The 11345-nt window shown below is 46.5% G+C and overlaps 4 protein-coding genes across 4 annotated transcripts; 3 read left to right on the top strand and 1 right to left on the bottom strand.

The window, feature by feature from the left end:
• Positions 1–370: 370 nt before the first annotated feature.
• Positions 371–3281, top strand: N7447_002568 (BAR and SH3 domain-containing protein; the record flags this gene model as incomplete). Its single annotated transcript, XM_057226843.1, has 5 exons — positions 371–484; positions 549–866; positions 935–1051; positions 1110–1978; positions 2873–3281. 5 exons carry the CDS (start codon positions 371–373, stop codon positions 3279–3281), a joined length of 1827 nt encoding a protein of 608 aa, XP_057090859.1.
• A 1097-nt stretch (positions 3282–4378) lies between these two features.
• On the bottom strand, positions 4379–5233 carry N7447_002567 (uncharacterized protein; the record flags this gene model as incomplete). Its single annotated transcript, XM_057226842.1, has 1 exon — positions 4379–5233. One exon carries the CDS (start codon positions 5231–5233, stop codon positions 4379–4381), a length of 855 nt encoding a protein of 284 aa, XP_057090858.1.
• A 2657-nt stretch (positions 5234–7890) lies between these two features.
• N7447_002566 (uncharacterized protein) lies at positions 7891–8580 on the top strand (the record flags this gene model as incomplete). Its single annotated transcript, XM_057226841.1, has 2 exons — positions 7891–8361; positions 8410–8580. The coding sequence occupies 2 exons, from the start codon at positions 7891–7893 to the stop codon at positions 8578–8580; spliced, it is 642 nt and encodes a 213-aa protein (XP_057090857.1).
• A 1241-nt stretch (positions 8581–9821) lies between these two features.
• On the top strand, positions 9822–10872 carry N7447_002565 (uncharacterized protein; the record flags this gene model as incomplete). Its single annotated transcript, XM_057226840.1, has 2 exons — positions 9822–10540; positions 10590–10872. 2 exons carry the CDS (start codon positions 9822–9824, stop codon positions 10870–10872), a joined length of 1002 nt encoding a protein of 333 aa, XP_057090856.1.
• Between the last annotated feature and the right edge of the window lie 473 nt (positions 10873–11345).

The following is an 11345-nucleotide window of genomic DNA, read 5'->3' as shown; positions in this document are numbered from 1 at the left end:
GAAGGGCCCATGCGCTCGGTCCAACTGTCAGATGTACGGAGTATGAGATAAGATGCCCCCTAATTTAATATTTATCTAGAGTGGGGGATAAGTTCTGATCAACATACCACCTTCCCGAAAGGTCAATATTGAGGGGGTCGGGGCGAGAGCCGCACGAAAGGCTGAAACATCTCCCATTGGGGCCGAGTTTATGTGAGACCGTCTAGCCCCCTTGTTACAACGTTTTTCCCATCACTTTACTTTTTGTGGCGTTGATTAATATTGACTTGAATTAAAGCTTGTTCTTTTCAAGACTGTGCGACACTCCCGTTGCCTCTCTCTCTTTCTCCCCGATTCGAGTTCCTCAACTTCTAAGAGCTCAGTGCCCAATATGCAGAACATGTCGAGGCGCTTTGGTCGTATGACGACGAAGTCGTCTGCAGATGACAGCCAAATCGCTGTGCTTCTAAAAGATTTCGACGATGCAGATATGCTCCTGGGAAAGGTAGACAATGTTACCCCGAAGACGTGCGTTCAATCCCATTTGCTGATACGTGTTCTTTGGCCAGATTATGGAGTCTACCAAAGCCTGGCGTGATGCGTGGGTCTCTATCGCAACTTACCAGAGTCGCCTTGTCGATGAGTTCGACGGCCTCTACGGTCCTATCATCGGCTCCTCAGAAACCCCGTCCAATCACAAAGCCGTGGAAACCGACCCCATCAGATTAGCTCGGACAAACCGACTGCGGAAGGAATATGACGAGCTACGTAACGATCTCATAGAGGAACTCAATGCTGTCGATACTCGCATGTCCCAGCCAGCTGCGCAGGCCAAAGAATCCCTTGCGCCGATGAAAAAGACGATCAAAAAGCGAAATGACAAGAAGGTACACAATGAAGAATGGCAGTTCTTGGTGAATTAATTGTCGCTGATGTCCCATGTCCCAATTACTAGACCGACTTTGAAATATCCCAAGGACGTGTTGACAGCCTCATGAAAAGGCCAAAGCGCACCGATCGCGAAAATGTGAGCCTTGCCAAAGCAGAGGCAGAACTTGCCAATACGAAAGAGGTACAAGTCTCAATGCCCATCACTACTCATAGAATAAAAAACACTAATCCCCATCCAGGCTTACCAAGCTGCCGACCATGATCTACGACAGCGACTCCCAACATTAATCGCTCTCATCTTCTCCCTGACGCCATACATCCTCGACGCACAGGTCGAGATCCAAAACCGCATGCTTGCGCATTATTACACAGTGCTTCACACCTACTGTGTAGAAGAGGGGTTCCCCTCCCCGCCACCAGCCATGGAACAAGTTGTCCAAGACTGGGAGTTCGCCTTCAACCCCGTGCAAGCTGAAATAGAAAACTTCGGCTGCTTGACCCAAGGCAAGGCCATGCACCGAGCCGCAGCCGACCAGGAGAATAAGAAGCGTCCCTCAATTGGCGGTCGCCTATCCAGCACAGCCTCATCGACCTCGCTTCATAATTCTTTCCGCCGGGGATCACAAACACCAGGATCGTCGAGCCAAACACCCTGCGTACCAGAATATCCTCCCTCTCCGCCCCTGTCAACCATTAGTCATAGGAGCAACGCGATTCCTGTTGGAAACACTGCAGGATCAAAGCCTCTCTCGACTGGCGGCGACTACTTCGACCCTCCTCGTCTGACATTCTTGCCAACCCCGCAGCCCACTCCTATCCCATCAGGGGTAGTGAGATCACCCGCCGGCCCAAACATAGACTGCTTCCAGGCCAAGGTATTGCCCATGTCTGTCGCTGCAGGGAAGAAGAGACCCCCACCACCACCGCCAGCTGCTTCCCGTCCAGTATTTGTCACGGCATTGTATGACTTTGATGGCCAGGGGGATGGCGATCTGAGTTTCCGGGAAGGGGACCGTATTCGCATCGTGCGGAAGACACAAAGCACAGACGATTGGTGGGAGGGTGAGTTGAGAGGGCAAAGAGGACCTTTCCCTGCCAACTATGTTGAGTGATGGGCGGCATTGGAAGCGCAGGAGAGGTCTCGGCTTATGGAACATGCTTGGAAACGACGCATCGGGTTTTTTTGTGGATTGACCCCCTGCCCCGTTATCCAGGTACACGATTAATGAACTCTCTTGTTGGTTATGCTGCTTTGTAGTTATGGCTAACCGTTTGGTACTGTTCTCATTTTTCTTTGCTGGGAAACATGTAAAAACGATGCTAAATTACAATTCACTCTGCACAATCTCTTAGATGTCTTGAGTTATTCATTTACGCATAAGCCTATTTGTCGAGTTAGGATACTTCCATCTCGGCAAGATCAGATCATGGGCTGCGAGGTTGTATTCTTGTGTGAACACTACTAAAAGCATATCACTGCAACAATAAAGCTTGCAACTTTAATGATCCAATGATTGACACCATCGGAGATGTCTCATTGTTCCCTAGTTGAAAGCACTGAACATTAGGCTCAGATTCGCTTACAATGCAAGTTAGTCGAAGGAGTATCGTTTACCTATTTTTGTAAAGGATGTATTGATTTCTTTGGTCTTGAATGGTAAGCAGTGAAAGGCTTCGAGGCTTTGTTTATTATACTTTATATTTAGAAATCGGGTGCCATAGTACCTAGTCAAAGGATCGACGAAAGGCATTGTAACAACCTGAGTGTAAAAGACTTTGTTCTTAGGTCAAAGACAGCCTTATTGACACAACTGTCCTCTACTCCACTGTTTCCTATTTAAATAGCCTCGAAGTCCCCCATCTAATCTCTACCATCAGACACCATCGGACAGAACAGCACTTCCTGATCTCAAGCAGCTAACCATTTTTAGATCAATACGCGATAGCCAAAGCCCACGACCCTTGGAATCATGTTCAAATCAAAGCTACCACGGCTCTTGAGGCGCGAGGCCCCCCCAGCCATGAATAAAGCACAGCGAGATGCCCTGCAACGCACACGTACTATTTTCCTCTCGGAGGGTCTACCTCACTACGAGGACCTACGCACCCTGGCCGAGTTGTGGTGGGTCTCAGTGCCACTTACCATTGAGGACCGCCTCTCTTCCGACGAGGAGTTGATGGATGTTATGGCTGACCGTTGCCGGGCTGGAGATTGCAAGGTCACCCACTATGAAGCCATGCACCACCAGGAAGCCCTTTGGCTCTCGCTCCCAGTTATAAACTGTGACAAGGACCTTGCAGAGCAAGGTTGGGTTGTTGGGGTTATCGCACTTGCTGAGCACTACCAGATGGAGATTGCTGCCGGACGCCTTTCAATCGACCGGGATTATATTTTTGAGCTTCGGTCATAGAGCCTGAGACACATGCGTGTAAGTGATATATTGGAGGTAGTTAACTACGTCCTATTTAGTTAGTTCTTAACATATTGGTTTAGACATTTGGTTATTATATCCCAGATTCCAGTAAATCTCCCATGAGAGCCGAGTAGTGCATAGCATAGCCCTCCATAAAACATAGATGAAACAGATACAAATACAGGAGAGAATGTATTGCGAGAAAGGTAAACCATATAATTTCCGGGTGCCTCGCGAAACACAGCAGATATTAAATCAAAAGAGTGTGACAAAAATGAAGTTTGAACCAAGACGACAGGACAGAATCGAGTCTCATCCGAGACAGACTGATAGTTCACAAGATAAAAGAATATTCTACTGTAATCTATGTGACGGTAAAACGGCTACCTCGGGAAGTGATCAGGTCCGTCGAGTATATTCTTGACATAATCGAACAAATGGCCCTTTTAGCGGTATAGTTAGATTTTCCTCTATTGCCGCTACGAGTGCTGTCATCACTTCACTGCTAGAAAAGAGAGAGGATATATATAGTATTCTATTAATAGTACGGCTCTAATATCTTCCCTGCACCTACTGGCAGTTTAATCTAGAGTCCGCAAATATGGCAAATTTTGGAACTCGAACAGACAATGCATCAATAATTAATTTGTTTCTAGGGGCTTGGCAATGAGCTCCAGGAGAGACTAGCTGCCTTCGCTCCGGAGAGCCGCTTCTGATCGTCCTTCCCGAATACCTACTTACTTGTGGGAACGAACGTCGCAATTGGCCCTGTAACTGCCTGGATGACCTGTATTGTAGACCAGGTGGTGTTGTCCTGGCTTCTGGGAGACTACGGCCGGGTGATTGAGTGAGTGATTGATAGTCTGTCCCAGATCGCAGATTCGCTTCAGGCCACCACAGATATTGTTAGGGCTGCTACGGAGTCCTAGAAAGAGAGAAGGGAGAGAGTTGTATTCGGAGCAAACAGCGAGCTCCTGACTTAACTATAACAGATATCAAGCGCAGTGATCTAACTCAAATGGACAGACTGTAAGGATATGGAAACGGGAAACTTATTAAGAGATATAACATGAGCGACTTTGATTGAGCCATCGTCAAAAACCTTGCTCTTCCCAGACTTCCCCAGCAATTTTCTTCAGAATTGCGTCGTTGATGCTGATGTTTGTTTCTTTCGGGATGGTCGGCGGGCGAAGAAAGAGCTTGTCGAAGCTGATGTTAAGCGGCTGGCCCCCGAGGTAGGCCTGGTTATTCTCGCCTTTGATGATCGTAACGACCTGCTGACGTTTGGCCCTATCATGCACAAGTTCCCATAACTCCAGCACGATGTTGGGCGAGCTCCGACCGATCTTGATTGTGATGACCATTTGAACATCGCCATTGGATTCGGAAAGCCAGAACCGGGCATCCGACATCAATTTGCAAGGCGACTCTGAAAAGCCCGTTTCCACAACAACCGAGGGCCATTTCTTAGTTCGAGCCCGAGGAAGCCTTTTTGGTAAAAATTGGCAGTCAGGCTGTTTAGCTGAGCCATTTTCTGCTTGGCAAGTGGCGGATCCAAAGGTTCGAAGACAGTCATCGAGGCCCATCGGCTTAAGACATTCAAAGAGGAGCCTTTCGAATACGCGTGCCGCAATTTCATGAGCGCGTGAGACTGTCATTTTGACAAGGAGAAGGTGTTGGAAAGAGTTGTAAGAATTCCAGCAACGCTGAAGGAAACTATCGTCCGAGTTTAGGAAGTCGCGAATGAAGGCCTGCTTGTTAACCTTGTTGAAGAGCACCCATTCACTCGCCTCAAATTCCTCTTGCTGGCGACTCAGTTCCATCTTTACAGTTTCTAGAAACTGTTTAGTTCCCTTGTACGGGTACCTTCGGATCGGGGGCCCTAGATCACTGAGAAATCTGCTGCTAGAGGTCTCGGTGTCTAGCTCAAACTTTGTGTTCGATGACATGATGACCACAATCATGCTGTCTAGTGTTATTGTGAAAGAAGAAACATTCCCATATTGACTGTAGGCATTAAGAATCGTCCTCGAGGACCACCTGACGCTAATGTGACGTAGCCTTATTACGATCTTCAGCGCAATGGACATCTACGTGCAGGGCCAACAGGTCTATGCTGCCCCAAAGATAGCGGCTAGTTTAAGTCTTGGACAATGGGTTTCAAAAAGGCTGTATATAGCCATGATATGGCAAAAATCATGACAAAAAAGTCCCAGGATAGCATTCCGACTATGACCAATCGAAGATCTTGTCACAGCACGCTGATACAGCATGGCATCGTATGCAAGAATAGGGCTACTCTAATAATGAGAGCCCCAATCTAAAAGAGATGGGTTGAATTAATTGAATTGAGTTGGAGAAGAGACAAAAGGTGGGAGGGAGAGAGTGCAATGACAGAGTCACATAGTAAAAACAAAGAAATCACAACACATGAAACCGAATAATTTCAGGTGTATTTTATTACTTCACTTTGCTCGACAAGGATTTTCCATAGCAATATCTTGGCGATTCATGCGCCTGAGACCTAATTTCCGGAGATCGGAGAAGAGAAAGGCGGCATCGAACATTTATGATGGGTCTAGCCAATCCTTTTCGTAAACCACACATCTGGGAGGCCGTCAACACATGCGGGGAGGTTTTCAAACCCACTTTCTGAGTACGAGTCACCCACGACGGAACCACAATTCCTTTCACTATGGCGCATATCAACCTTATATTGATTGGCTTCCTCATAATCACGATTGACAAAGACGGATTATTACATAGGGTGCGGCTCTCAGGAGGGCTTTCCAACGCCGTAGCTTCCTTCCATCGAAACGATATACTCTGTAAGCCGCCAGGACCGCAAAAGCTTTCGTGACTCAATTCTTGTACTCGTCTGACCAGCGAGCTAGAAGACATTATAAACACATCATTATACTATAGACCCAAGCGTCCAATACATGATTTTCCGAAGATACATTGAACAGACAGTTCCAATGCATTCGAAATTAAATTCTACATCCAGTGCCATATTCCCAAGGCAAGGCTTCTTCTATGTGAGCAATGATCTCTAAAAACTTCCGTTCAGCAATTCTACACTCACTTTGGATCCGACGACCCCCAAAACATGTCGTCAATTTGTCAAAAACAGTTACGCGCCCGCCAACAAAATAAATACTACTTACCAAGTGTCCCAAGAAAAAGAACACAGAACGGAATCTTGCGAAAGCCATCCTTGATATTCAATATTACTAGCTAAAAATACAGCTGAGCTTCAAGGTCTCGGGCTCTTTTAGTCTACAATAGCGCTACGTCGAATATTCAGCTAGAATGTAGCTATGAATACATTGAATAAAAATACCCTAGTATACATATCTCGAGCATATATGTTTCGTGACAAACTTTATGGGGTTTTATGACTTCTAGTGCCTGCGGTTGTGTAAAATATATCCATTAAAATACTCCATAGCTGCGGGAGCCTTATATCCATTTTTATAGAATAACGAAGTCAAACAAGCCACAAGCTACTAACAGATGGCATAAGGTCCCCCTGAGTTATAAATAGCCCTCCCAACACAATTACCCAGCTGTAATGGTAGAGAAAACGATACATGGGAGCGATGATTCGCACTAGGACCCAAGGAAGCATACCACCCAGTGATAAGACCACAATGTTTGACAGCGTCATGAAAAGCAGATCCATCATCAGTGATCCATCCATCGTTATAAACTACGAAAAAATGCAACAGAACCGCGTATTTTTTTTCGCAGACGGGCGCGTATGGGTTTGGAACACTGTCGGTAGTTTTCTGAGTGCAGCATTCGCCAATAATATTGTCTGGGATTTGTCAGTACACAGTCCGTTTGTTATACAATGTATGAAGGTGGGGTGGATACTTTCACTGTCATAGAGACAGTTGTCCTCTTTGAAATAAACATCGCCATAGTTAGACGGCCAGCTGACAGTAACCTCGCAGCCAGGTTGTATATCCCCGGAAGAATTACTGCCATCAACCTGCGCATAAATCTTTACTGTAGTAGTATCTGAATCGGAGCGTATGGCGGCTTTTACGATAGGTTAGCTAGTCATTTCCTAGTTATAAAGGTTGAAACTCCAGTAGAAACTTACTCTGAGTCCAGTCGTGGCAGAGGCTTTGGCCATTCACAGAGATACAACCGACATCATTGTGCTGGAATTTGAGTCAGCTCTCTCATATTGCATAGATTAATATTTGAGGAGACACTCACGATAATAGTTCCATCCCCTCTGGGAGCGACTGTGTTAAGAGATATCTCAGATGTAGGCGCTACTGGAGCCGTGGTGCTTGCTGTGGTTGTAGTGGATTGAGTCTCAGAAGTTGACAATGGGGGCTGTGCAAACGAGGAGGTAGTGCTAATGGGCTGATGAGCATTCGACTAACTTGACCATCATGAATAGTAAACTGACTGGCTTGAAACAACAGTGTAACTGGAAGCAATAATCTGGGTCGAAGAAACCGTTCGACCTGATGGAAGCGGAGTGGAAGACCGCACTGACGGAGTGACACTCCATGCTGGGCCGGAGCCAGTGGTGAATGGGAAGTTTTGGATAGCTGTAAATTTACCGACATCTGACGTGACCGTGATGGACGAAGTGGAAAGGGAAATGGTGTCAGTTACTGTGGACCTCGCCGTGCTTGAGGTGGAAGCGGAAGAAGATGTGCTAGGATCCACTAGATCCTGGATGTCACCAGATACCGGGTACATTGCCGGAGTCAACCATAAAGGGACTGAGCCAAGGGGTATGATCATCGTGCCAAGACTATCAATAAAGACAGGCGTGGCAACGCCGCCCACCATTACCGTGGCAGCCAAGCCTGCAGCAGGAATTATTGGCAATCCAGCCAGCACATCATTAGAAGCTTTCTCTTTAACAAAAGTCACACTCTCAGAAGGATTCGATGGATTGGTGACGATGGCTTTGGCCGAGTCGGAGGTGGGGACGGGAATGGCAGCAACTTCGATGGAAGTTGCCGTAATGATTACAGCAGCTGCAGATGAACTAGGTGTCTTTGTAGAAGAGCTCGAAGAAGTCGCTGAAGTCGCTGAAGCGGCAGTACTTGAGTAGGATGGTACTGCAATAGAGCTTGAACTGGGGCTGGAGCTTGAACTGGGGCTGGAGCTTGAACTGGGGCTGGAGCTTGAACTGGGGCTGGAGCTTGAACTGGGGCTGGAGCTTGAACTGGGGCTGGAGCTTGAACTGGGGCTGGAGCTTGAACTGGGGCTGGAGCTGGGACCGGAGCGGCTAGTAACCCAAGTGCTAGATGATGACTGAAGCGCAATGGGCTTGGAGCTGCTGGTATCCGGTGTGGTTGATGCTGACGAAGTGGATGTAACGCCGCGGCTGGAAACGCCTGCGGTTCTAGACGAAAAGGTGTGTTCGTGCTTGGCGCTGTTCGGCAAACTAGTTGAATAGGTGTGCTTGGGACGGGGCTTGCTCAGAGAACTGGTTGACAGTCTGTTTAGAGGGTGAGATGATGAAAGAGGCCGAGGCAGGGCTTCCTCCCCCTCATGTCCATACCCAGAGACTCCCCGTAGGAGGAGAGCACCAATAAACAACCACACAGAAACCTGCATCTTTCGTGATTTCCTTGAACAAAAGATGAGGATGAGACCAGAGAAATAAATACGTCCCTAATATCTATCTAGGTACACTAGTGGTTTGGTCTTCAAATATAAATGAAATGACTCTGATTTGGTGGCGCTTTGGAGTCTCTGCATATCACCTCATTTCAATTGAGGAATATCTACTCTGTACATCAAGTGGCCCTATATGAAATTAATACCAATTTGCCCCTTATCCGTAATGCCCACTTACTCTAAATAGCGAACAGCGAGTTCCCCACTTTCCCGATACGGACATTGCAGAAGACCGTACAGCAATGGGGTGACCTTAGGGGTATGGGTTCTCTAAAATGACCAAACCACAATATTTGATCTATGGGATATCGATGAGTAACTGTAACAAGGGATTTTGGTATGACTTCGTACCAGTGGTCTGATATTCGGGTATGAATACCCATCAGCTAGGTATTTTAATGTGGTTTTTGGTAGGATATAAAAGGGCTCGATGTCTAAAAATTAATTCAGTACAATCATCCAGTCATATACAACGCGTCATCCCCCAAATTGAAAGAAGGATTTAGGAAAACTTTGGGAAATGACGATTTTCCTTTTTAGGATATTTTGTGCTTCTTACTCAGGCTATTGGTTTCTGTTTCAAAGCCGGGGGTATCTTACATCGTACGATATCTGTTACGAGAATAATGATGACTTTCCTTTTTTGTATCCCGCGTGCTCCATACGGACTGCCGGCTTTATTTCAAAGTCGGATACAGGCAAGATGAAGCGAGAAAGGGTCGGGGTGGAGATAATATGGGAAATAATAATTCTCCCGTTGATTTTGATTGACTTCTCTCAAGTTTCACCCGAAAAATGTTGAATTATATACAACATAAGACACCTAGCCTCCCCATCTATGGCTAGAGAATTTTCACCTCATTGTCCCTTCCTGCCATGCCGTCCCGAGCCCATCTTTGGCTTCTCATGCTGCTGCCCAAATGGACAGCAGCTTCCCCTGTTATCCTAAATGAGCCCTCCTCCCCTTACCCACAGGCGACGCCTCACCCATCTGCTATCGAGAAACGTGGTGATGGAGCCATGACTTTGCCAGCCAGTGAATGTGGCTCTCCTTGTACAGTCAGTTTTGAGCCAGTCACTACGACAGTGATTGTATCTGTTCCAGCTCAGACTGTCTGGGTGGCGAGCATCACCCAGTCTATGATATTTGACTTTACCCCGGTCACCACGACCACGGTTTTTCAACCGAGTGCGCAAACATTTCCCAATGACGACCCGGTTGCCACCCCGGCAATTACATTGCAACCATTGGAGCTGGGAACTGTTGCGGTGTTCGGAAGTGAGGACATGGACATTGATGATGACAATGGCATGGACATTGACGATGGCGGTGTTGTCCATCATGAGCACATCACCCTGCCGGTGGAATACATGGTCGTTGACAATGATCCAGTGCAGTATACGAGACTTGCAGAATATAACCCGTATAACTTGGATAACAACTGCGCCATCATCACCATGTCTTATTTGATGGGGATATCATTGGATGAATTCATCAAACACACGGAAATTATGCAGCCAGGGTCATATCAACCTGGAGGCATTACTACCGGCCAGATACAAGAATACCTTGAACATACTGGTCGCAAATACGCGTAAGTAGAAGATTTTCTTTCGGTACTCACTTACTAACGGTTGGAGTAGATTTGGACCATATGATAGCGCCCATGGCAACAGTCTGAACGAAATTATGGGCGTCCTTGGTGCTGACAAGCTTGGGGTTTGCTTCATTCGTGATGTATTAACAGGACATTGTGTTGTATGGGAGAATGGACGTTTCTGGGATTTCCAAACGGCGGATAACCCAATACCCTACACCGAGGAGAACGGCGTCCCCATTACGGACTACCTACGCTCCCGCATGTTAATGCGCAAGGATACCGGAGAATGGATTCGAGCGACATCATACATATTTGCCATTTATTAGAACATTGTATTGGATAAAATCAACAGGCTTCTGAGGGAATGGATACAATCCGCTAGTGACATGTGTATCATCTGCGCAAGCGTAGAGTTGTAGTAACCTTGTCCTTTCAAGTTGACAACTCATTCTGTTCAGCTGTTCTGTTAACTATGTATATTCACTCGAGTTGCTATCAAACTAATACGCTTCTGTTGGGTTGCCATAATCATATTTTGTTATAGTCAGATATAAGTTATCACACAACGATGTTAGAAACTCCCAGATGCCAATGAATTCGTATGTCTACCAGATAGCATTTTGTTAGTTTTGATATGAATTTCCTTTTTGTAATTTGAATCCTGAGAGTACATGTGTCAACCGGTAGAAGTTGGCACCAAAGAGTTACATGCCTGTAAGAAAAAATCAGTATGAAAAGGGAAGTAGACTTCAGAGGTTCAGGGGCATGCAGGAGATTCAGGTGTAGAATAGTGAAGTTC

Source organism: Penicillium robsamsonii, assembly GCF_028829455.1.
Source record: "Penicillium robsamsonii strain IBT 29466 chromosome Unknown utg000001l_segment0_segment0, whole genome shotgun sequence".
Classification (NCBI taxonomy): domain Eukaryota; kingdom Fungi; phylum Ascomycota; class Eurotiomycetes; order Eurotiales; family Aspergillaceae; genus Penicillium; species Penicillium robsamsonii.
This window is presented reverse-complemented; position numbering and strand designations above follow the sequence as displayed.